General features: G+C 41.2%; 1 protein-coding gene across 1 annotated transcript in view; it reads right to left on the bottom strand.

Moving 5' to 3' along the window:
• The window catches only part of LOC124718638, a 526,059-nt gene that overhangs the window by 128,286 nt on the left and 373,145 nt on the right, over positions 1–24,628 (bottom strand). The window contains exons 17-19 of the mRNA XM_047244262.1: positions 23,678–23,932; positions 17,007–17,268; positions 6,576–6,720 (exon numbers count right to left, since the gene is read on the bottom strand). Of these exons, the coding sequence (XP_047100218.1) occupies positions 6,576–6,720; positions 17,007–17,268; positions 23,678–23,932 (662 nt within the window). The remainder of the gene's footprint in view (positions 1–6,575; positions 6,721–17,006; positions 17,269–23,677; positions 23,933–24,628) is intronic.

Consider the following 24,628-nt stretch of genomic DNA (forward strand, 5'->3'; position numbering starts at 1 on the left):
TTATGATATCAGACAATTAAAAGTTTCACAGTTCACTTTACATTACAGAAAGTTCTAATAATGGTGAAAATCACATGGAGTGTCAGGTAAAAAGTTCTACTTCTTCCAGTGAAGTATGGAGTTTTCAGCAACCACACCGAAAAAAGGGAAACCATTATTTTTAATCCATCTTTATTGTGGAATGTGGTTCCGTAGATAGATGCCTTGCTACAAATTCGACAGTCCAGTTCATTCTAGGATTTTTCTCAGTTGCTTACCCCTTTTTTTAACTTGGGGACTCATGAGTTACGTGAAAAAGGATAATCTGCACACTTTAAACATGATGCTCGCGTCACCCAAAAACTGACTGGGTAAGTCATTTCACAGATAGGAGAAAGGCAACAGCATATCATCTTTAATATTTGATTTAAGGTAATAGTTCTACTTTATCACTAATAATTATTTGCATTCAGCCATTTTAATAGTACTAGATATAATACAACAACACATTTCAAGAGACAATACACTCATCATCAGATTGTTGACACTCAGTTTGTAGCATTCATTAAATACATTAAATGCCACAAACTGCTATCGACCTGAAGATGAGAGGATTGTCTCCTGAAATATGTTATTTGATCATCCAACAATCAATGGGGAAACTGATAGTTTCGTTAGTGGTGAGCACTATAAGACATCCTCTAAAAATTGTATGCCTTCTCTGAAAACTACCTAGCTCAGAACCCCACTCATGAAGAAAATATATTAGATCTAATGACTATAAATAGGACTGACTTCTTTGAGGATGTTCACATCAAAGCTGGTATTAGCGACTATGGCACTGTCGTATCAAAAACAATTACCAAAGCACAAAGGATAACTCTCAGGACATGATAACAGCATGTACGGGAATAATTTAAATGCATTCCACAGATACGTATCCAGTACAACCCACCATGGTACACATATACAGTTACTACAAAGAAATTTCAAAAGAAATGGAGAATACTGCATAATATGTGTGAACAAAGCCCAGGAATATAGAAAGAGGGATGTTGAACGGAACATGTTTCGCTGTCAAGAGAACAATGCAACAATCCTTCAGTGACTGCCATAGAAAAATACTGTAAAATGATCTTTCACAAAACCCAAAGAAATTCTAGTTGTATGTAAAAGCTGTTACTGGCACTGAAGTTAACATCCAGTCACTCGTGAATGAGACAGGAACTGACATTGCAGGCAGTGAAGCAAGAGCTGAAATGCTTAACTCTGTTTTCAAATGGTCCTTTACATAGGAAATTCCAGGGCAATTGCCCTGATTTAAGAGTTAGTGTCAATAGCGCTGAGAAACAGCTGAAATCATTAAAAATGAACATAGCTCCAGGGTCCAATGGAATCCCGATCAGATTCTATACTGAATTTGGGCTGAGTTAGACCCTCTGATGCCTGTAATCTATCACTGATCCCTCAAACAGAAAACTGTGCCCAATAGTTGGAAGAAAGCACAGGTCACAACTGTCTATACGAAGGGTAGCAGAAGAGATCCAAACTACAATCCAATACCTTGTTATCAAATTTTTGTGGTATCTTAGAATATATTCTGAATTCAAACGTAATGGAGTATCTCGAACAGAATGGCCTCCTCCGTCCCAACCAGCGTGGATCACAAAAACATTGATCACGCAAAACCTGACTCACACGTTTCTCACATGACATACTGAAAGTTTTGGATCAAGGCAGTCGGTAGGTGCAGTAGTTCGTAATTAATTACCTTGCAAACAATATTAATAATAAACTAATACTTTTGCAGATGATGCTGCATACACATTCAGTCACATCTAAAAAAAATATAAAGGAGAAAGAGAGAGGAAGAAAATGGAGAAGAAGGTATACTACGACGAGTCACAGCTGGAATCGGTCAACTCATTCAAATACCTGGGTGTAGCACTTTGCAGGGATATGAAATGGAATGATCACATAGGTTCAGTCATGTGTAAAGTAAGTGACAGAGTTCGGTTTATTGGCTGAGACTGCTTACAAATCACTCATAAGACCCATTCTGGCACATTGTTGATGTGTGTGGGACCAGTGCCAAACAGGACTAACACAGGATATTTAAAGTATACAGAGAAGGGCAGCATGAATGGTCACAGGTATGTTTGTCCTATGGGGGAGTGTCACAAAGATGCTAAAGAAACTGAGCTGGCTGTGTCTTGAAGTTAGATGTAAAAGCACCGTACCTAGTACGTAAGTCACGCTGAACAGTTTTTACCGACTCAGACTGTGCAAAACGTCAAACACAAAATGCTTTCTGTTGTCCCAATACCATTTTTACTAGAACTGAAGTGAGCACACACTGCTGCTACCAAGAGGGAACTGTGCGAAACTTGAGAGCTTGTTCTTTCCAACAGTACACCGTTCACGCACATATCTACTCAAATAGCATAATAGTTATGATTTTCTTAAACCGAAGGATTCTTTTTGATAGCAGAGATTAAGTAATTCGTAAAGAAAGGTATGAAAGCAAAGGACATTCATGCTGATTTCCAGAATACACTAGGAGAGGGGTGGGGGTGGGGGTGGGGGGGGGGGGGGACTCTGCTCCTTCATATTCAACTGTTGCCAAGTGGACAAAGGAATTTAAATTTGGTAGGGAGAGCTTAGATGTTGATCCCCGGAGTGTTCAGCCAAAGATGTGTCACTACTCCAGAAATCATTGCAAAAGTGCACAAAATGGTCATTGAGGATCACCGACAAAGTGCGAATTGCTCATGCTTGCCAGCTATCACCTAAAACCATATTTCACATTTTAACTGAAGAATTGCAAATGAAAAAATTATATAGAAGATGAATGCCACTAGTCTTCAAGCTAGATCAATGACATGTGCCGTCGCCACGGCAAAATTACACAAACTAAGGTATGAATTGTTGCCACACCCGCCTTACTCACCTGATACTGCTCCATCAGACTCCCATTTCTTCCCAAAACTGAAAACTATTCCTGGTGGACGAAGATTCACTTCAAACGAAAAATTGATAGCTGGAGTTGACAACTATTTTATAGCCCTGGAGGATACTCATTTTCGAGATGAGATCGAGGGACTGGAACATCGTTGCGCCAAGTGCATTACGGTACAAGGAGACTACATTGAAACATAAAAAAAGTGTCAGTGATGCAAGTACTTTTTTCTATTACGTTCCGAGAACTTTTTAAACCACCCTCATACAAAGTTTCAAGAACCGGTTTTAAATTATGACTCCAGGAATATACTACAACCTCCTATGTATCACTCACTCAGGGGTTGTTAGGACAAGATTAGATTAATTACAGCACACACAGCGGCATTTAAGCAATAATTCTTTTGCTACTCAATATGTGAACTGAATGGGAAGAAACCATAGTAACTGGTATAGTGGAATGTACCCTCTGCCATGCACTTCACAGTGGTTTGAAGAGTATAGATGTAGATGTAGACTGTGTTGTATCAAGTACTGTTAAAGTGGCTGAATGCAAACAGTTATTCCTGATACGGGTATACCAATTCCAACAGGCCCAGCTGAACATGTAGTATTCGAATAACTTACAGTTTAAGGACAGATTTACTCTTTTCATTGTCCCAGAGGAAAGTTCTCTCGAGGAAACTATAAAATTAATGAACACAGATAAAAAATGTGTTGCATATATAGAGTATAGCATTGAACTTTTTTCCAGACATCACTCTTCATCTTATGGAAAACATTTTTGAAATTGTATAAACTGCATCACTTAATTTTTGTCTTATACCCTCCATAATCTCACAAAACACAGTTTTCTTAGGGGCCATCCAATCCCAACAACTAATCATTTTGTCCTTCAGTGCTATTTTACAACAGCAAGATTGTGCAATCGTGGACCACTGTGCCACCGTTCTCAGACTCGTCATATTCACAGAAGCACAGCGAGGTGGAAGGAATCCATTAAATATCTCTTATACGCCGACAACCTTCAGTTATACCTGAGCAAAAGTCTGACAAACCTGTGCACAGCCATCTAGCACGTAAATGCTGACTTACTTGCTTATCAGAGTGGGTGCAGAATAGAGGTCTGAAACTTCACCCATCTAAAATGCAAGCAAATCTGTCAGTGAGACTGAGCACACATCTGCAGTCTGTAAGAAACCTTCAGCATTGTTTCACTCACTACAGAAATATAAAAAAGTATTTCCTTTTGAGTTCAAAAAGAAGCTCTTAGAGACCCTAGTACTCCCCATCTTGGCCATTGTGATGCCATTCCCCAATGACTTCATACAAAAGCTCACGTAGGCTGGAACTGACAATGAATGCTTGTGTACAGGGCACGCAGAATACCGTGGCTGGTAGATGCGCAGATGGCAGGGCGTGCGTGGGGATAGCGGTAGTGGTGGGGGTTACGGACAGCCGCTGTACGTGAAATGCCGAGTGCTGGAGAGCGAGAGTGCCGTTCTTAACTGAAGCCTACGCTCACATTTTCTGTAAATATTAAGTGGGAGACCCTCCACGGTCACAGTTGCACGGTGACCATTCGAAAGGATCTACTGTCACCTTTGCTTTGGTTAGTACTAATATGAATTTTGCCGAAAATGTAGTGATTTATTTTCACCTGGCTAGTTAACCATTTGTAACTTTCAGAGAAGGGTAATGAGTGGCGAATTTTGATTAAAACCTACACATTTCTCTGGTTGTCATGTTAAAATTTGCTTCTTTTCCCAAAACACAGCAGAGTTTACACAGTCTCGCCTCACTAATATGTCGTGCAAAAGTAATTGGAAAAGAATTCCGAAAAAGTGGTTAGCTTATTAAAAAGCACGTTCTCAGTACAAAATAAATGTGCAATGTCTTCACTTATGCTGTTCCAAAACACATAGCATTTCTCATTTCATCAGCTATCGATGGCCCTTAAAAATTGCATTCTTTGATCCAAAAAATCTGTAGTTAGTGGAAGAACATGACAGATAATGAAGTTTTGCATAATACCCATATGGCAAAATACTCTCCTTTTTGGGCGCTATAACTTGCCACAATCTCATTTCAGTATCTCAAACTGTTTATTACATATGAGGAATGTTGTGAATATTTCACTCAGGCTTTATTCCTGGCACAGCGCGATCAGAAATGAGTGTGCTACGTCAGATCAATTTTCTGGAGATTGGTGACAAATACCTCAAAGCAATTCTAAAGAAAAATTCAATATATAAGCTAAACTTCATACGCTGTAACATATTATGTAATATGCACCAAACACAAACTCGTAGCAACCTCTATTTTTCATTGCAAACTATTTAGAATTTCACACACAGTGTTTTACTTCCACATAAATATCACAATAACTATGACCATGAATGAAATGATGGGCACATCACCATGAACCTGACGTACAAAGCTATTAGTAAAGCAAAAATGAATGTTTTTACCAACTGGTTTGTGTAAAATCGTTTGAGAAAGACTGCAGGGCGTGCACCTCGATTCTGTCATGGCCGACTAGCCGAAAGGTTTCAGACACTGTTGACCAAAAGGTTTGGTTGGGTGTTGTTGGTTGTTTTTGGGGAAGGAGACCAGACAGTGAGGTCATCGGTCTCATCGGATTAGGGAAGGACGGGGAAGGAAGTCGGCCGTGCCCTTTGAAAGGAACCATCCCGGCATTTGCCTGGAGCGATTTAGGGAAATCACGGAAAACCTAAATCAGGATGGCCGGACGCGGGATTGAACCGTCGTCCTCCCGAATGCGAGTCCAGTGTCTAACCACTGCGCCACCTCGCTCGGTGCCAAAAGGTTCCCTTCGAAACAAACAAATGAACTCGCCCAGTGCTTTGGGCGAAGTGCCAGATGTTTGCAACTTCCTGCCGCAATATTTCGGCGCAGAATCTGCTGGCCTATTAGCCAAAAATCAAATGGAAGGTTTTCAAAACAAATGTCTTAGGTTTGACGATAATTAACTAAAAATATGGAGAAATAGTGGAATACTCAGGAGGTGGGATAAAAAGTAGAAAACCAGAAGTCTCCCATTTATATCAGGAGAAGTGGCAAGCGCATTCTTAAAATCTAATATTTAACATATTAACTCATTTGAAAAGTAATCAGAAGTAGTTTAAACCTGTTCTGTACATGAGAGTATGATCCTTAACAGAAACGAGGGTTTACTAGTAGACATTTACAGGAGTACACACACTATTCTAACTTTCGGGACTGATAGTTCCATTCTCAGGCAAGACACAGGTTAAAAAGCAAAGGCAGCCAATGAGACTTTCTTGTGGTGATCCCTCTCATCTTGCAAGCTGCATGAGCTGCCCTTCCTTTCTAACCTTCCCCACCATAGCCACCTTCCCTCCTACTGGTACAACTCATAAGTTCCTAAATATAGTAAACTTAAGTATTTTTGTGTGTGTCTATTGGCAGTACTCAACATTTCTCCTGTAGGTTGGAATTGGCCAGCAATTCTGTCCCACAAGTTCATAATTACCCTTTTTTACTGTATTGTGGAAAATTAATTTATTGCACTCCCCCATTTTCAGCCTGTTCTGCCTCAAAACTACAAAAACTACAGTCAGAAGAAAATTTACTACACATTTTAAGAGACATACCTGAAATCACTTATGACAGAGCTGCGGTCATCGTGTATCGAATGCTGCTCGAAGCTGCTCAGTGACCCGAGAGAACTGCATCGAGAAAACATCAGTGGTGTCTCCTCTGCTCCAGCAAAGGTGACGACTTTGTTAGCACATGCACCTGAAAATTATTACTCAGTCAAAGCATTGCCTGTTGCACTCTTTTGCATATCAAACAAATGACCTGTGCAAGAGAAGTTATAACATCATATCTCAACTACGAAACAAAAACCAAAAAATGAAATGAATATTTAAGCAAAATATATAGAATATTGCAAAGCGTGTTGTGAAATTATTTGAACCATATCTCTTGAATCAGAGAACGTGAAGACTTCTTGGAGTGACACAGATGATGAAAAGAATGGTTTTAAATGTGGTGATTTTTGTTTCCTCATTCTTATAACATTTAACTACATCAAAAAATAAACAATTAAAACAAAAACTGAAGATACTAATGATCGCACAAGGTTCCCACAGTAAGAATTGGCCCATTGATGGATGCAACAATAGCTGCTAATGCATTACAATACCCATCCACCTGCTGAACACATATACAGCATATGAATAACACCTCAAGAGTTCCCCATTTCCAAAGAAAGGCCATTCAAGGTGTGGATTACAAAACTTCAAAAAGACTCACAACCAGTTTCAAAGTCGTGATTCGAGTTAAATAAAGTACAGTGTTATCTGGGGGCTGGCTCCTACTATCAGACTCAGCATGACCAGCGTCAAAGCCAAGACAGAATCAAAAAAGGGCAGCTGAGGAATGAGAGTGAGGGCTATTCCAAGGGACTAGGATGATAGCTGTGGACTGCAAGTACTGACTATCCACCTACTTTTTAGATCCTTCAGTTGCTCAACAAATAGTAGACCACAGAATAATACATGTTATTTGCTTCAGACATCAACACTAGATTATTTTCCAAAAGAAGAGGCACATACCTACCGACCAGAATAACTGTAATAGAGAAATCAATCACTCCACTCACTTCCACAGCCACGATAGTCACATCGCACCACTCTTTCCCCACTACTTGAAACACAAAAGCTATACATTTTATGTGAAGCAAGTTGTGTAATGATACAGTGTACCAGTAATCAGCACTGGTGATAATAAATTTCGCAATACATCAGTTTTAATAGAAAATAAATTTAAAACAGTTGTCTGCATCACACGCATAAGTAACTATTTTAATTTGTTTTGTAAAATAGACAGTTGCAGATTTTTTTTTTCACAATACATCAGTTTTTAATAGAAAATAAATTTAAAACAGTTGTCTGCATCACACATACAGGTAGCTATTCTAATTTGTCTTGTAAAATAGACAGTTGCAGATTTCCAGACAGCACGCTCACATGCCTGAAAAAAAAGTTCAGTAGACTAGTCTGTGAAGAAATCCACTGAGAAATACTACTGTAATATAACAAATGTACTTTGTAAAAGATATCTATATTACTAAGCAGCTATCCCAGCACCCAGAATACCATACCAATTGCAGGTTGCCTCTCTAATGACTTCCAGAGGCAATGAAAATTTGATTTTCTATACTTTTCATAATCACTGACTCAATTTAAAATGCTGCAATAGTCTACTCACTAAGAGGTCTAATCTTACATTAAAAGTTTAACTCAGTAAGACTAGTATTAGTTATAAACTCTATTTTCTTGAGGCATCATCACTGACAGTGAGAGTCATGTATCTGTGGTACCAGTACCAAAGGTGCCTTAAGTACTATCCTCTCCTGTGGATCCTGTTTCCTCTGCAGAAAGTATGGGATGTGTCATTACTCATCAGCTCGACTGCAAGTGGCATTTCAATGGTACCTCTAGGCAATCTGTACAATGTGCATGGGGACTATGGAGGGCTCAGGGTGTTGTACTGATCCCCCTAACCAACAATTTTGAGGTGCTGTCTTTCACTGAAACTGAGCCAGTGGGACTCACTTAACCTGTTTTGGGAAAACTTGTTTTGGTCGGTGTCAACAGGAGGCAAATGCAAAAGAGTAGAGGTCTCTTAATCATCCGCAGTTGAAACTTATGGTGAGCGACGGTACTTCTGAAGGAAATGGTAGCAAGGGGGAGGACAGAATGTCAGGTGCACTCAATGTGTATGCCTGAGGGCCTCATTCAACATGTTGAAGAGCCTGTTCTGGCAGAAACTGAGAGAATGAGGTGCAAGCAACAGCAGATTGAAACTTCCTGGCAGACTAAAACTGTGGGCTGGACCGAGACTCGAACTCGGGACATTTGCATTTCGCAGGAAAGTGCTCTACCGGAAGGTAGGAGACAGGGTACTGGCAGAAGTAAAGCTGTGAGGACGGGGCATGAGTCGTGCTTGGGTAGCTCAGATGGTAGAGTACTTGCCCGCGATGGGCAAAGGTCCCGAGTTCGAGTCTCAGTCCGGCACACAGCTTTAATCTGCCAGGAAGTTTCAGATCAGTGCACACTCCACTACAGAGTGAAAATCTCATTCTGGAAACATGCCCCAGGCTGTGGCTAAGCCATGTCTCCGCATTATTCTTTCTTCTAGGAGTGCTAGTTCTGCAAGGTTCGCAGGAGAGCTTCTGTAAAGTTTGGAAAGTACGAGACGAGGTACTGGCAAAAGTAAAGCTGTGAGGGCGGGGCGTGAGTTGTGCTTGGGTAGCTCAGTCGGTAGAGTACTTTCCCACAAAAGGCAAAGGTCCCGAGTTCGAGTCTCAGTCCGGCACACAGTTTTAATCTGCCAGGAAGTTTCATATCAACGCACACTCCGCTGCAGAGTGAAAACCTCATTCTGGAAACATCCCCCAGGCTGTGGCAAACCCATGTCTCCCCAATATCCTTTCTTTCAGGAGTGCTAATTCTGCAGGGTTCGCAGGAGAGCTTCTGTTAAGTTTGGAAGGTAGGAGGTGAGGTACTGGCAGAAGTAAAGCTGTCAGAACAGGGCGTGAGTCATGCTTGGGTAGCTCAGTCGGTAGAGCACTTGCCCGCGAAAGGCAAAGGTCCCGAGTTCAAGTCTTGGTCCGGCACACAGTTCTAATCTGCCAGGAAGTTTCAGATCAGCGCACACTCTGCTGCAGAGTGAAAATCTCAATCTGGAAACAGCAGATTGCGATGCATGTTGGAACAAATGATGCCTGTCATAGGGGCTCCGAGGTCGTACTTGGATCATTCCAACAACTGGCAGAGAAGGTTGGGAAGAGCAACCTCACATGAGGAGTTTCAAGGAAGCTTGCAATTTCCAGCATTGTCCCCAGAACTGATCGTGCCCCCTCGATTCTGAGTCGAGTGGTAGGAATGAACCAGAGACGTCAAAAGTTCTGTGACAAACCAGGCTTCGGCTTCCTGCACTTGCGCCACAGGGTAGAGAGCTGCAGGGTGATACTGATAGCACTGAGATTTTTGGGGAGCATTTAAGTGCATATCGAAAGGATAGGCTAATGAAAAATGGAGGTTGTGTATTTGTTACAGCAGACAAGAAGTTCAACCAATTAAAGTCAGCTTGTTTATTGCCATATGCATTTTACTTCTTTTATTTGTGAAGCATCTTCAGTGGTGAATTCAACACTGTCAGCTCATGCTCGCGGTCCTGGAGATGTGTTAATCGGTCTCCGTGCTCTCGTTAGATGCGAACACTGCCACAAGAATTCTGTGCTGTAGGTTTATAATGCCTTGTCAAATAGTGAGGTAAGTATTTAAGTTTACAAGGGGAATATATTGAAAAGCAGAATAGATCTATCTCTGAGGATATAAGTTTATTTCGTTCCTTAAATTTCTGCAACCCACAAGACCGATACCGTATTTACTCAAATCTAAGCCACACTTTTTTTCCGGTTTTTGTAATCCAAAAAACCGCCTGCGGCTTAGAATCGAGTGCAAAGTAAGCGGAAGTTCTGAAAAATGTTGGTAGGTGCCGCCACAACTAACTTCTGCCGTCGAATATATGTAGCGCTACACAGGCGTGCTTTTCAGGCACAAAGATAAATACTGGCGCCAAAACCTCTGCGTCAGTAAATAAATTTAAAAAAAAAGAAAAGGTGGAAGACGAGCTTTCTTCTCCGCCCCGAGTTTCGACCACTGCATTTTCATACATTACCCAACAAAGTAAATACAAATTCTGTATTGTTCATCTTCGAATGTAGCAGCATTTCAATGTACTACGAAAATCCAACTGGCAAGACTGTTTGGGATGTTTGTCAATATGGCCAACTCTACGTTCTGAATTTTTTCCTATCTGTCAGAAGAGATGGTTGCTAATAGGAACTTTTATGAATTGTGAATCACATGCAGTATTCTCTTCACCATAAGAATAATATGAATATAAACATTTTGCCATGTATTCTTTTGTGTTTGCTGCTATCTCATTTAAATCCTGTCTGCCTAATAAACTACGAAACTAGAGTGAGACAACAGCAAATGTGGAATAATATACATATCATGTCATGTTTATATTCATATTATTCTTATGCCTAATAGTGGTACAGTCAGAATTGAAGCACGGCAATAGACTACATTTTTAAATCTAAGTTGACTCTAATTTCTGTGCAGAATGTAATGTACTAGAGAGGCATCTGCAAAGATTTTCAAAATGAGAAAAATTTTCGCTAAACTCTCATTCAGAACATCTTCTATCATACGCAGTCTATTGTTTGGTTCTTGTTGATCATTATCAAAGAAAGCAGCAGTGTAAGTAACAAGAAATAGCAGTCTCTTGCCATTGTTTCGATAATGAGATTTTTTTTTTTTTTTTTAAATTTATTTATTTATAAGCGGCGGTATCATGCACAAAAGCAACCCATGCCGCGAGCTGTCACAGGCCGTAAACACTCATTATCAGAATGCGGCAAACAATGCATGACACAGTACAGTAATGCATTTTCAGCTTAGAGTGATGTAAACACCTATAACAAAGAGAACGGCACTTATCAGATCAAAGAAAAATAAGCAATCAATTCAAACCAGATGAAGCATGTGAAAAAGGAAGGGTACCCGTATAAATACGGATGGAGGGCCTGACGCATAGCAATGGCTATCTGGTAAAGCTTAACTGCTAAGCTTACGACTCGAACCAAACTACTGTAGGTGTATCACCATTCATTCGACCTAAATTGTCTCTCGTGTTACAATGGACCAACTTTGTTTTGATTTGGAGGTGCGGCCTAAAACTTTTCTCTCCTCTTGAATTTCGAGTCCCAAATTTCAGGTGCGGCTTACAAGGGAACCTCCCCATCGCACCCCCCTAAGATTTAGTTATAAGTTGGCACAGTGGATAGGCCTTGAAAAACTGAACACAGATCAATCGAGAAAACAGGAAGAAGTTGTGTGGAACTATGAAAAAAATAAGCAAAATATACAAACTGAGTAGTCCATGCCCAAGATAGGCAACATAAAGGATAGTGTAAACTCAGGACCGCCGTGGTCTCGTGGTTAGTGTGAGCAACTATGGATCGAGAGGTACTTGGTTCAAGTCTTCCCTCGAGTGGAAAGTTTAATTTCTTATTTTTCAGACAATTATTTTGCGAAGCTGCACAGGTACACAGAGCAGTATTGTTTACGTGATCGTGTGTCAATTATCAAAGTTCAGGCACTCACACATAATCAACTTCGCTCTCCAAAATTCCAGGACATGTTCAGATTTGCTTGGACATATGCAGGATTTGACGGTCTACACACGGAAAAATTTGAAAACATTAAAAACATATGTTTTGACAGAGCACAGGGAAAACTGTGTGACTGTGAAACTGTTGCATTCATTTGTTGCAGTTTATGTGACAAACTCTTATGTTTTCATCACTTTTTTGGGAGTGATTATCACATCCACAAGAAAACCTAAACCGGGCAAGGTAGAAGAATCTTTTTACCCATTCTCCAAGTGTACAAGTTAGGTGGGTCGACAACATATTCCTGTCATGTGATGCACATGCCGTCACCAGTGTCGTATAGAATATATCAGACGTGTTTTCCTGTGGAGGAATCGGTTGACCTATGACCTTGCGATCAAAGGTTTTCGGTTCCCATTGGAGAGGCACGTCCTTTCGTCTACTAATCGCACAGTTTTGCGGTGCGGTCGCAAACCACAGACACTAAATTTATTACAGTGAACAGAGACGTCAATGAACGAACGGACATATCATAACTTTGCGAAAATAAGGAAACTAAACTTTTCACTTGAAGGAAGACTGGAACCAAGGACCTCTCCTTCCACAGCTGCTCACACTAATCACGGGACCACGGCACTCCTGGGCTCATATAAGCCTTAATGTTGCCTATTTTGCACATGGACTACTCAGTTTGTATATTTTGCTTATTTTTTTCATAGTTCCACATAACTTCTTCCTATTTTCTCGATTGATCTGTGTTCAGTTTTTCAAGACCTATCCACTGTGCCATATTATAACTAAATCTGAGGGGGGTGCGATGGGGAGGTTCCCTTGTTAAGTTTCAGGAAATTTTTTTTCCTTGATTTCGAGTCTCATTTTTCAGGTGCGGCTTAGATTCGAGTATGGCTTAGATTCGAGTAAATACGGTATGTCCTGGGAAGTAGCAAAATACCCCTAGACAGGAGATGAATGTACCACTACTCGATAAGCAGGATGGGCAGGAAATTCCTTGTTTGTGACTTTTTCTTGTTCTTTGTTGAATTCCAATATCCAGTTGAACACAAATTTCCATGAAATAAAGTTCTAGCCATATACAGGACAAATTTTTCTCTGGATGCGCTCTGCGGGCACTCCCTCCACTCACAGGAACTGCATTCTTGTCGGGTACACACTCATAGCACTCCTGCCTTCTTGGTCTGGCTGGAGATCATTATTACTTTTTATTGGCTACCTTCCACACAATGTGTTCTACCACCTTCTAGATATGTACAGGTACGAAATGTAAAACAGTATGTGCTATTCTGACATTTGTGATTTATTTATTGCCTCACCCTCATATTTAACACATTAATTCACTTGTAAAGTAATCAGATGTTTGAAGCTGTTTTATAAACGGGAGATTGATTTTTTTAAAGCATCGGGGTTTACTAGTATACACTATTTGCACAGTCACCTGAAGGATGGAAGATAGGACTGAACATCTTGTGGAAGACAAGATCACTGGGATGGAGCACAAGCTCAGACCAAGGCAAGGAATGTCAAGGAAGACAGCCACATCCTTTCAAAGGATATCATTCTGGCACTTGCCTTGCACAATTTCGAAATCTGGAGAGCTGGGCAGGGATCTGAACCGCTATCCTCCCAAATGTGAGTCTCAAGAGTTAACCACTGTGCCACCTCACTTAACCAACATTGTTGTTATAACAATGCAACACACTTGCCGTCTGGTATGTTCCTCTAGATGTCACTAGCATTTTAGCCTGAGGACTTAAAGATGTGTAATAAACTACTATATCTCGAGTTATTCAATCTGACCATTGAACAGGCAGTAAAGGAGGCCAAATAGAAACTTGGAAAAGGACTTAAAAATCAGGGAGAAGAAATAGAGACTTTTGAGGTTTGCCAACGAGACTATAGTTCTGTCAAAGACAGCAAAAGGACTTGGAAAAGTAGTTGAATGGAATGTATAGTGTCTTGAAAGACATTCGAACATGAACATCAACATACAGGTATGTTAATCAAGGGTACTGAAGGATATCCAAATAAATGCAGGGTATGCTAAGATAATTGGATTAAGAAATCTTCTTTCTTTTTCTTATGCTTGTGCCTTCCTCCAGCAATGATGCAGGGTCAGCATGGTTAATCGGATTTGGCAAGGTTAATTTAAGGGGTGGCCCGATGCCCTTCTTGCCGCCACCCCGTACCCCCCGGGACGGAATTAGTGTACCCCAACTGTCTGCACCTAGTGTAATCCATGGAATAGTGCGAATGTGTTCAGGTGTCTGCGAGCCGTGTAACTGAGGCGGGATGTGGGGACTAGCCCAGTTTTCACCTAGTGGGAAGTGGAAAACTGCCTAAAAACCACATCCAGGCTGGCCATCACATCGGCCTCCGTCGTTAAGCCGCCAGGCGGATTCGATCCGGAGCCGGCACGCCTACCTGAGTCCAGGAAGCAGCGCATTAGTGCTCTCGGCTAACGTGGCGAGTAATTGGATTAAGAAATGAGACACTTAAAAAAGTTCTGTGATTTGTAAAGCAATGGATAAAATTGAGAGGAAATAAAATTTGCACTCACACTAGCAATAAAGGCCTTTCTGCAAAAGGGAAATTCGTTAACAACAAATACAAACGTAAATGTCAAGATGTCTTTTGTGAATGTATTTGCCTGGAGAGTAGTGCCATATGCTTGTCTGTCCTCTTCTGGATTATTGCTGCTCAGTACAATATCCTTACATCATAAGACTGATGGAGGACACTAAAAAAACTAAAAGAAGGGCAATTAATTTTGTATTATCACAGAATAGGGGAGACAGTATTACAGATAGAATAAGCACATTAGGGTGGTAATCATTAAAACAAAGATGTTTTTCCTTGTGTGGTTTTCACAAAATCTGAAACATCAACTTTATCCTGCAAATGCTAAAATATTCTGCAGATTCCCACCTCCATAGCAAGAACTCTCCATTGCAATAAAATAAGAAACATCAGCTCGCATAGGAAGATTTAAACACTGCTTTTTCCTACTTGCTATTCAATAGTGAAACGGTCTGGAAACTGTCTGAAAAAAGTTCTAAGACCGCCTTACCAAAAAATTAAGTGTGAATTGCAGAATACATACTTAAATGTGGGCGTATGAGGGGCATTCCAACTGTTGTGGGACATCGTAGAATATTCCCACTTCACTCCATATAGTTCCATGATGTTCTGATAGGTGGCGGCACTGTACACAGCCTTCAAAATAGCATTTGTAGTAGAGATGCATTCATAACAGAGCTGTCATTGGGTTTCCTTTGGCAGAAAACCAGAGCACTGCATGTATTCGTAAGCATACGCAGAATGTCTATGGAGACCTGGCAGTGAACAAAAGCACGACGAGTTGTTCGCCGAGGCGTCTGTCATCGTCAGAACAAGGTCACACAAACCGGTCTAATCTCCCGTGTGCCGGCTGGCCGCTAACAGCTGAGGCTCCTATAACCTTGTAAAACACAGACACTCTCATTTGAGCTGATTGAAGGATCACAATCAACCACCCCACTACTCAACTGGACATCTCTGTTGGTAGTGCTAACACAATCATCCACCAGCTGTGGTACTCAAAGGTGCGTGCCAACAGTATTCCTTGCTACCAAACAGAAGACCGTAAATAGCCATTGGAGGACCATATGTGCAGAACCGCTTGCGCATTACGAGGTTGATTGACAATTTTTTCTCAAAAATCGGTACTGGCAATCAAACAGGGTTTCATCATTTCAAACTGGAAACAAAAAGGCAATCTAGAGAGTTTCGCCACACCATCTCCCCTCCAAATAAAAACCTCAAAGCCACGCCCTCAGCCGGTAAAGTCACGGCGACAGTCTTCTGGTACTCTGAACGGGTTGATGTCCTCACTCACTGTGCAATGACCAACTCTGAATTATACTGCTACCCTGGAAACTGAAGAAACAACTTCAGCATGTCCGTTGCCACAGAAGTGCTAATGACTGCTCTTTACCCGTGACAATGTGAAGCCCCACACAAGTCTGTGAGCTCGAGAGAAGCTCACAAAACTTCACTGGATGGTTCTTCCTCATCCACCACGCAGCTCGGATCCTGCACTTTCAAACTCCCATCCGCCTGGCCTAATGAAGTACGCACTCCGTGGGAAGCAGCATGTGGATGACGGGGGAGGTTATCGGTGCAGCGAGATGTCGGCTCCGACATCTACAAGTAGAGTGATACCTTGTGAGCTCACGGGAGACCGAGTTGAAAAATAGCATTCTGTAGCCAAAAGAGTGGGGAATAATATGGAGCATTCGAACTCAGAATACAACCAACCTGTTTTCACAAAAAAAAAGTGTTGCATTACTTATTAGTGTGGAGAGCAGCATCAAACTGGACTGTGGATTGAAGACCACAGCAACAACAACAACAACAACAACAACAACAAAAATACGTATGAAATGTAAATTAGTAATTCCTTGATAAATTTCTGAAATGCCATTAATAAGAGTAACCATTGGTGCAGAAATTGGAAATTTGTGGTAAGTTCTATGGGACCAAACTGCTAAGGCCATCGGTCCCTAGGCTTACACACTACTCAATCTAACTTACGCTAAGGACAACACACATACACCCGTGCCCGAGGGAGGACTCGAATCTCTAACGGAGGGTGGGTGGGTGGCGCGCGAACCGTGGCGAGGCACCTCAGATCGCACTGACGGATACCCCGCGCGGCTAACCATCGGTGCCAAAAGTTGACTGAAATGTAAGTTAAAATCTGATAACAGGAAAGTAATGAAGCCAGAAGCAACTGAAAGCATCACTCACACAGACAGACAGTTTCACTCACCATCCCTCTGCTCCTTGGCCTCCTCCACAACCGTTTCCTGCGGGTGTAGAGCTCGTCCGGTCGGCACTGCGGCCTGGGCAGACGCCGCGGTGCCCACCAGGTGCCTGTGGTCGTCCGGTGCCGCGGGGTGGCTGGCCAGGGAGCTGAGCGAGCTCACGCGGGAGAAACAGGGTGTGCCCTCCTCGCAGTATGCGACGGGCTTCTCGGGGGACACAAAGCCGGCAGGTGTAGCCTCTGCCTGCACTTCCACTGTGGGCTTCAGCTGCAACGGTACCAGTAAGTTGTGTCGGCATAAAAAGTCTGTATAGACCCACTATTTTACAGCTGCTCAGTGGAGGATATAAGTACTGAGCTAGTCTTCAGCTACAATATGTATAAGCACTTGGAAAACATATTGCAGACTTCCTCAAATCCTGCCCTGAAATGAGATCTATCCTTCAAGAAATCCTCCCCATTCCGCTAAGAGTGTCTTTCCGCCGTCCACCTCACCTTCTTAAACTCTTGGTTCATCCCTATGAAATCCCCAAACCACCTTCCCTACCCTCTGGCTCCTACCCTTGTAACTGCCCCCGGTGTACAACCTGCCCCATACACCCTCCCACCACCACCTACTCCAGTCCTGTAACCCGGAAGGTGTACACGATCAAAGGCAGAGCCACATGTGAAAGCACCCACGTGATTTACCAACTGACCTGCCTACACTGTGATGCATTCTATGTGGGAATGACCAGCAACAAACTGTCCATTCGCATGAATGGACACAGGCAGACAGTGTTTGTTGGTAATGATGATCACCCTGTGGCTAAACATGCCTTGGTGCACGGCCAGCACATCTTGGCACAGTGTTACACCATCCGGGTTATCTGGATACTTCCCACCAACACCAACCTATCCGAACTCCGGAGATGGGAACTTGCTCTTCAATATATTCTCTCTTCCCGTTACCCACCAGGCCTCAACCTCCGCTAATTTCAAGTTGCCCCCTCTCGTACCTCACCTGTCATTCAACAACATCTTTGCCTCTGTACTTCCGCCTTGACTGACATCTCTGCCCAACCCCTTTGTGTTTACATATGTCTGCCTGTGCCTGTATATGTGCGGATGGATGTGTGTGTGTGTGTGTGTGTGTGTGTGTGTGTGTGTGGGCGCGCACGCGCGCACGCACGAGAGTGTATACCTGTCATTTTTCCCCCCTAAGGTAAGTCTTTCCACTCCCGGGATGGAATGACTCCTTGCCCTCTCCCTTAAAACCCACATCCTTTCGTCTTTCCCTCTCCTTCCCTCTTTCCTGATGAAGCAACCTTGGGTTGCGAAAGCTTGAAATTTGTGTGTGTGTGTGTGTGTGTGTGTGTGTGTGTGTGTGTGTGTGTGTGTGTGTGTTTTTATTGTGTCTATCAACATACCAGCTCTTTCTCGTTTGGAAAGTTACAGCATCTTTGTTTTTTATATATATTTTTCCCACGTGGAATGTTTCCCTCTATTATATTCATATTACAGACTTAGTTTGAGATAGTGTTATGTTCACAAAAATATGATTAATGTCAGTTTACAAACATGAAATAAAAAAGTTGCACAAATGGACAAGAGTTTTATGTGAGGTGCTTTGTACAAAAATACTACTACACCACAGATGAGCTTCCCCATACCATCAGAATTTCATTTTGATAATATAGATCCATGATGAAGGAGATGGTGGACCAAATATGGTGATAACAGGGAGGGGGTGGGAGGAAGGAGGGGAGAGGCACGATAGAGGAGGTAGGTCAGATAATGAGGGAGAGAGGGGATAGATGAAATCCTGTGGTCCTACATCCTTCTCTTGTCCTGCAGGTCGTATGCCACTGCCTCCTTTGCCTCTCATACGAGATTAGAAAATTTCTGAGTGCTGCTAAGCAAAAAATATTTCCCTCTAAATACTGTAGTAACCGGTATTTGAGTACGGAGCTTGAGAGTTTTGTAATCGTAATGTCAATGGTTAAAATCTCACTAGCAGTAACTTTATTTTGCTTTTATTTCAGTTCCATATTTATGTAACAAATGGAAACTGACAGATACTGAACGATAATTTTTTAATAAAAATGACATATTGGTACATTTAATTAACAATCACATGAAAATGCAAATATTCACAATAAATCAAAATTTGAAACAAAAGTTTGGGGTTTCAAATTGAAAATGAAATACTCTCTTTTTTCTACAATCTGAACAGTATTATTACTATACATAATTTTTTAATTTAACACTATGGTGTTGCGCATATGTACAAAATTCTAATTTATTTTTGTATGACCATTACTTAAAAATAAAAAGATGTTATTTTTATCAAAACATTATGACTCAATATTTGTTATTTAACATTTGCATTTGATAAAAAGTATAGATTTTAATGTTTTTCTTAATAAAGATGTAGCAACTACTGACTTTAGAATGGACGATTACATGATTCCAAGACTTTTATGGTACACATTAGGCAACCTGCAACTATTTTTGTACTTAACACTGATCAGAAATATTCTAATCCTTCCATTTTTCAAAAAAAGAAAGAATGTTATTTTTATTTAAAAATATTATTCAATACTTATAACATTTCCTTTTGGTAATAAATACAGAATTTAAATAAAAATGTGGGTACTAACAAGGATTGAAACAGGGGCTTCGTGATTACAGGACTATGTACTCTGCTATAGGTGAGCCTGTTAAAATGTTGGAAATGTGCAGTACTTTACAGCACACTGAAATCTTCTACTCCTCAAATGTGATTTTTTTTCCATTTTTAATAGCATTTTTGAGAACTGTGTTCTACTACTTTAGCAAACAAAGGTCTGAACACTGACATTTAAATCCACTAAGGATGAAGAAAACTGAACAGGACTAGCACACTCCTAAGATGTATATACATGGCACAGGTAATATTCCCAGTTCTTTGAAAATTGATGACAATCGTATTGTGATCTTCATAATTCATATTCGCATGAGAAATACTTTGCTGTATTGACCCCAGAAAGGAATACAGTATAAAATGACTGTGTTAACCAGAGCAAGGTATAGAGTTCTAATAGTGGCCAAGTCACTCTCTGATTGATAACTACGAGCATAAAAGAAGCTAATCATTTTGCACAGCAGTCTGCTTCTGTGTATATTCCATTTTATCTACCCACAGCCCATGGAATTTAGTCCCAGTGAGTAGTTAAATTAGTTGATTATCTATGACTACTGTTTCTAAGTGTGCTGTATGGTTCTGTGATGAGTGGAAGACCATTTGAGCTGGTTTATCCGTATTAAGTATGAGGTTGTGATCATAAAGCCAGTACAGGTTCCTTTCAGTCAACCAAGTGAGCTCTCATCTGCTGTGGGTATATGTAAATAATGCAGGTACTGTGGATGGCAGATTTCTAGGAGATCTTTAACAAAAAGAAGGAAGAGGAGGAGGGGTAAGGTTGAGCCCTTACTGATATCAAATCTATGTGAGTTGTTCTTCCACTGAGTTATTTCTAACAACTGCCCTCTGCTCGATAGAAGAAATTGACTTAGATGGCCATTAGAGGGGACAGTATTGCCACAGTTCTGTGCTTGTGTAGCAGGTACGCCTCTCATCCTGCCATGTGACTATGTCAACCAATAGCATTCCTCACAGCCAGTATAGATACGGCCACCCAGCAAAACGTCAGCCAGTTCTGTACTCCCATCTTATACGAGGTGTGGCTAGAAAAAAACCGGACTAGTACTGGTGAAACAATAAAACGAATGCAATAAGGCTGAAAGTCGCGTGGCCTGTCACGTGACTCTCGCTCCGCCTACTGCTCGAGTTTCATCTGCCTCCTGCACTCAGTCTGCCCGTGGCGTCTGTTTTAAGTAGTTGACGTTTTGTCTGTGCGTCGGAAAATGTTGAGTGTACAGAAAGAACAGCGTGTTAACATCAAATTTTGTTTCAAACTAGGAAAATCTGCAAGTGAAACGTTTGTAATGTTACAACAAGTGTACGGCGATGATTGTTTATCGCGGACACAAGTGTTTGAGTGGTTTAAACGATTTAAAGATGGCCGCGAAGACACCAGTGATGACACTCGCACTGGCAGACCATTGTCAGCAAAAACTGATGCAAACATTGAAAAAATCGGTAAACTTGTTCGACAAGATCACCGTTTAACAATCAGAGCAGTGTCTGAGTTAACAGGAGTTGACAAGGAAAGTGTTAGGCAGATTCTTCATGAAAGTTTCAACATGAACAAAGTGTATTCAAAAATGGTTCCAAAGTGTCTCACAATTGAACAGAAGGAACGCCGAAGAATGATTTGTTCTGTCATCCTGGAAAACATTGAAAGTGATCCCACCTTCTTACAAAATGTTATTACTTGCGATGAATAGTGGTTTTTTACTTACGATCCCGAAACTAAACGCCAATCGATGCCTTGGAAAACTCCTGGTTCTCCACGACAAAAAAAAAGCACGAATGTCAAAATCGAAATTCAAGGCAATGATGATTGTTTTTTTTGACATCAAAGGGACTGTGCACATTGATTGGGTACCAGAGGGACAAACAGTGAATCAGCATTACTACATTAGCGTCCTGGCTACCCTACGTGAGCGAGTACGGAGAAAACGGAACGATTTGTGGAGAAAAAAGTCATGTATCCTTCACAAAGACAATGTCCCAGCTCACAGTGCGTTGTCAGTGAAGACGTTTTTGGCAAAACACAACATTCCCATCTTAGATCATCCACCCTACTCACCTGATTTGGCCCCCTATGACTTTTTTCTTTTCCCTAAAGTCAAGTCAGCTTTGAAAGGAACTAGATTTGAGACTGTTGAAGCAGTAAAAGAAAAAGCGACGGAAGTAATGTATGGACTTACCGAAAATGATCTGCAGCATTGCTATGAACAGTGGAAAATTCGTATGGAGCGGTGTAGAGACCGAGGAGGAGAGTACATTGAAGGAGATAACATGAAATTGTAAATAATTGTAAATAAATGTTTTTTCCAGCATCAGTCCGGTTTTTTTCTAGCCGCATCTCGTATTCTCCATTACTATCCTTGCTGTACTATAGACTATTTGATGACAATCTCACTTGGCACTTTGTCTTTCTCTCTAGCCCCAATTCAAACTGTTTCTTTCTTTGCTTGTGACCTGTTGGCATCATTGTGCCAAAGATTTCTGCTTTGCACCTCTTTGTCACATAGGTTGCTTTGGGTTTGTCCTAGTATGTGTCCTGATTGCTCACTGTGAGCCTCGTTTAGCTCAACTACCGCTTGGTGTCATTTTCTCTTCTGCAGATGACCCTTCCACCTCGCAGCTTCATCCATTTCCCTCCTGTGTTCAGATGCATGCCCTGGTATCTGGTTGCTCACGGATATAACAGTACCAAATAAGAGGTAAGGGAGCCTGCTGACCCTAATCTTGCCAGATTAAATTTACCAATAAACAGAATGAAATAAAGTGGAACAACCACAGGAAACTAGACGTATGGAAGGTAAGCACCATGCCAAAATCTAGTGCAAGAATTCGGCATAAAAGAAGAGGCTTACAAAACACTCATCTGATCGATTTTCTACATCTACATCTACATGGATACTCTGCAAATCACATTTAAGTTCCTGGCAGAGGGTTTTTTCGAACCACCTTCACAATTCTCTATTATTCCACTCTCGTATAGTGTGCGGAAAGAATGAACACCTATATCTTTCCGTACGAGCTCTGATTTCCCTTCTTTTATCGTGGTGATCGTTCCTCCCCATGTAGGTCAGTGTCAATAAAATATTTTTGCATTTGGAGGAGAAAGTTAATGATTGGTATTTCGTGAGAAGATTCCGTCGCAACGAAAAAGCCTTTCTTTTAATGATTTCCAGGCCAAATCCTGTATCATTTCTGTGACACTCTCCCATATTCCGCGATAATACAAAACGCGCTGCCCTTCTTTGAACTTTTTCAATGTACTCCATCAGTCCTATCTGGTAAGGATCCCACACCGCGCAGCAGTATTCTAAAAGAGGACGGACAAGCGTAGTGTAGGCAGCCTCCTTAGTAGGTCTGTTACATTTTCTAAGTGTCCTGCCATTAAAACGCAGTCTTTGGTTAGCCTTCCCCACAACATTTTCTATGTGTTACTTCCAATTTAAGTTCTTCGTAAATGTAACTCCTAGTTACTTAGTTGAATGTACGGCTTTTAGATTAGACTGATTTATCATTTAACTGAAGTTTAACAAGTTCCTTTTAGCATTCATGTGGATGACCTCACACTTTTCAAGCACTGTTCATCAGAGTGGGATCCTCAAAAAACTGCATTAGTAGAATTATGTCATGAAGATCCAATGAAAAACAGCACACTCAATCGTGGTATCACTTAGCACACGAGTGACACAGAGATGCTAGTCGAACTCCAGAGGTAGATCCAACAAGAGACACATTGTGCACTATGGACAGGGTTACAGTTAAAATTCACAGACAATAAGTTTCAAGAAGAGTTGAACAACATATCATTTTCCCCAAATACATCTCGAGAAATGACCATAATGGGCAAGTCGAAAAAATAGAGCTTATACAAAGGGTTACCAACAATTATTCATCCTGTGCACCATTTGTGAATGGAGATGAAAAAAGGAAAAATGACAGTAATACCCCACTATACAAAATGAGATGGCTTCCAGAGTACGGATATAAATACACATTTCTTTACCTGTCTCTCAACAGCCACTTCCTCCTCGGCTGGATTGGCATCATCGGATGCCGCGTGTGGTGCTTCGACTTCTTCCTCCTTCACCTTTTCTGACTGTGGGGTAGGTGGTTCACATCTCAGATCCGACATGGAGGTCGCAGTGGAGAAATTGTACGGTGTCTCGTAAGGTGTCCCTTCTGTGCAGTACGTCTTCAAGGTGTCTTCGTGAGCAGCGTCACTGTAGTAATTTACACGGTCTTGGTCACTCCCGTGGAGCTGGAAAAGGAAAATCACAGAATACAATCTACCATCTTTTTCATTTAACACAATACTTGAAAGTTGTGGTTGGAACAAAATAATAGAAAGAGTAAAGTTAACTAATAAATATACTGCACAGGTGTTGTGTGATCAAGAGGCACATAACCAAAACTGAAATCCTGTTCCGTGAGGTTTTGGGATTGCAGCCAGATGGTATCCACATTTTGCCATGATATTTCAGCAGATGACCATTCGGCCACCCTAAGGTGCAGTTTACACAGAAGGCTGCTGGTCGACAGAACTGACTTTATACTAAAAATTGGTGTGGTGGTGCATGTGCACGTATTTTCCTGCATGATCCCATTCTGTCAAGCTGAGAGTGCTCTCTCAAAAACTGCTATATCTGAGGCGTGTAGATTACATTAGATGTACTTTTCATCCCAATTGATCCACAGTGAGTAGATCCTCTGGGATGTGGAACACATCAGAAAACAATAACACTCAAAATATTTACAAAGCAAGAACTCAAATGGATGTGGAATCACTCAAAAAAATCTTAAGCATATTTACATTTAAAAGAATATATAACTGGTCAACGGACATTAAATGTTCAATACCCTTAGGTACATATGTAGGCACGCATCATCAAATAAAAAAGAAGTACAACAAAAATATTTTACAGCACTTATTTACAATGATGGAATTACTGCACAA

This window comes from Schistocerca piceifrons, chromosome 10, assembly GCF_021461385.2.
Source record: "Schistocerca piceifrons isolate TAMUIC-IGC-003096 chromosome 10, iqSchPice1.1, whole genome shotgun sequence".
NCBI lineage: Eukaryota > Metazoa > Arthropoda > Insecta > Orthoptera > Acrididae > Schistocerca > Schistocerca piceifrons.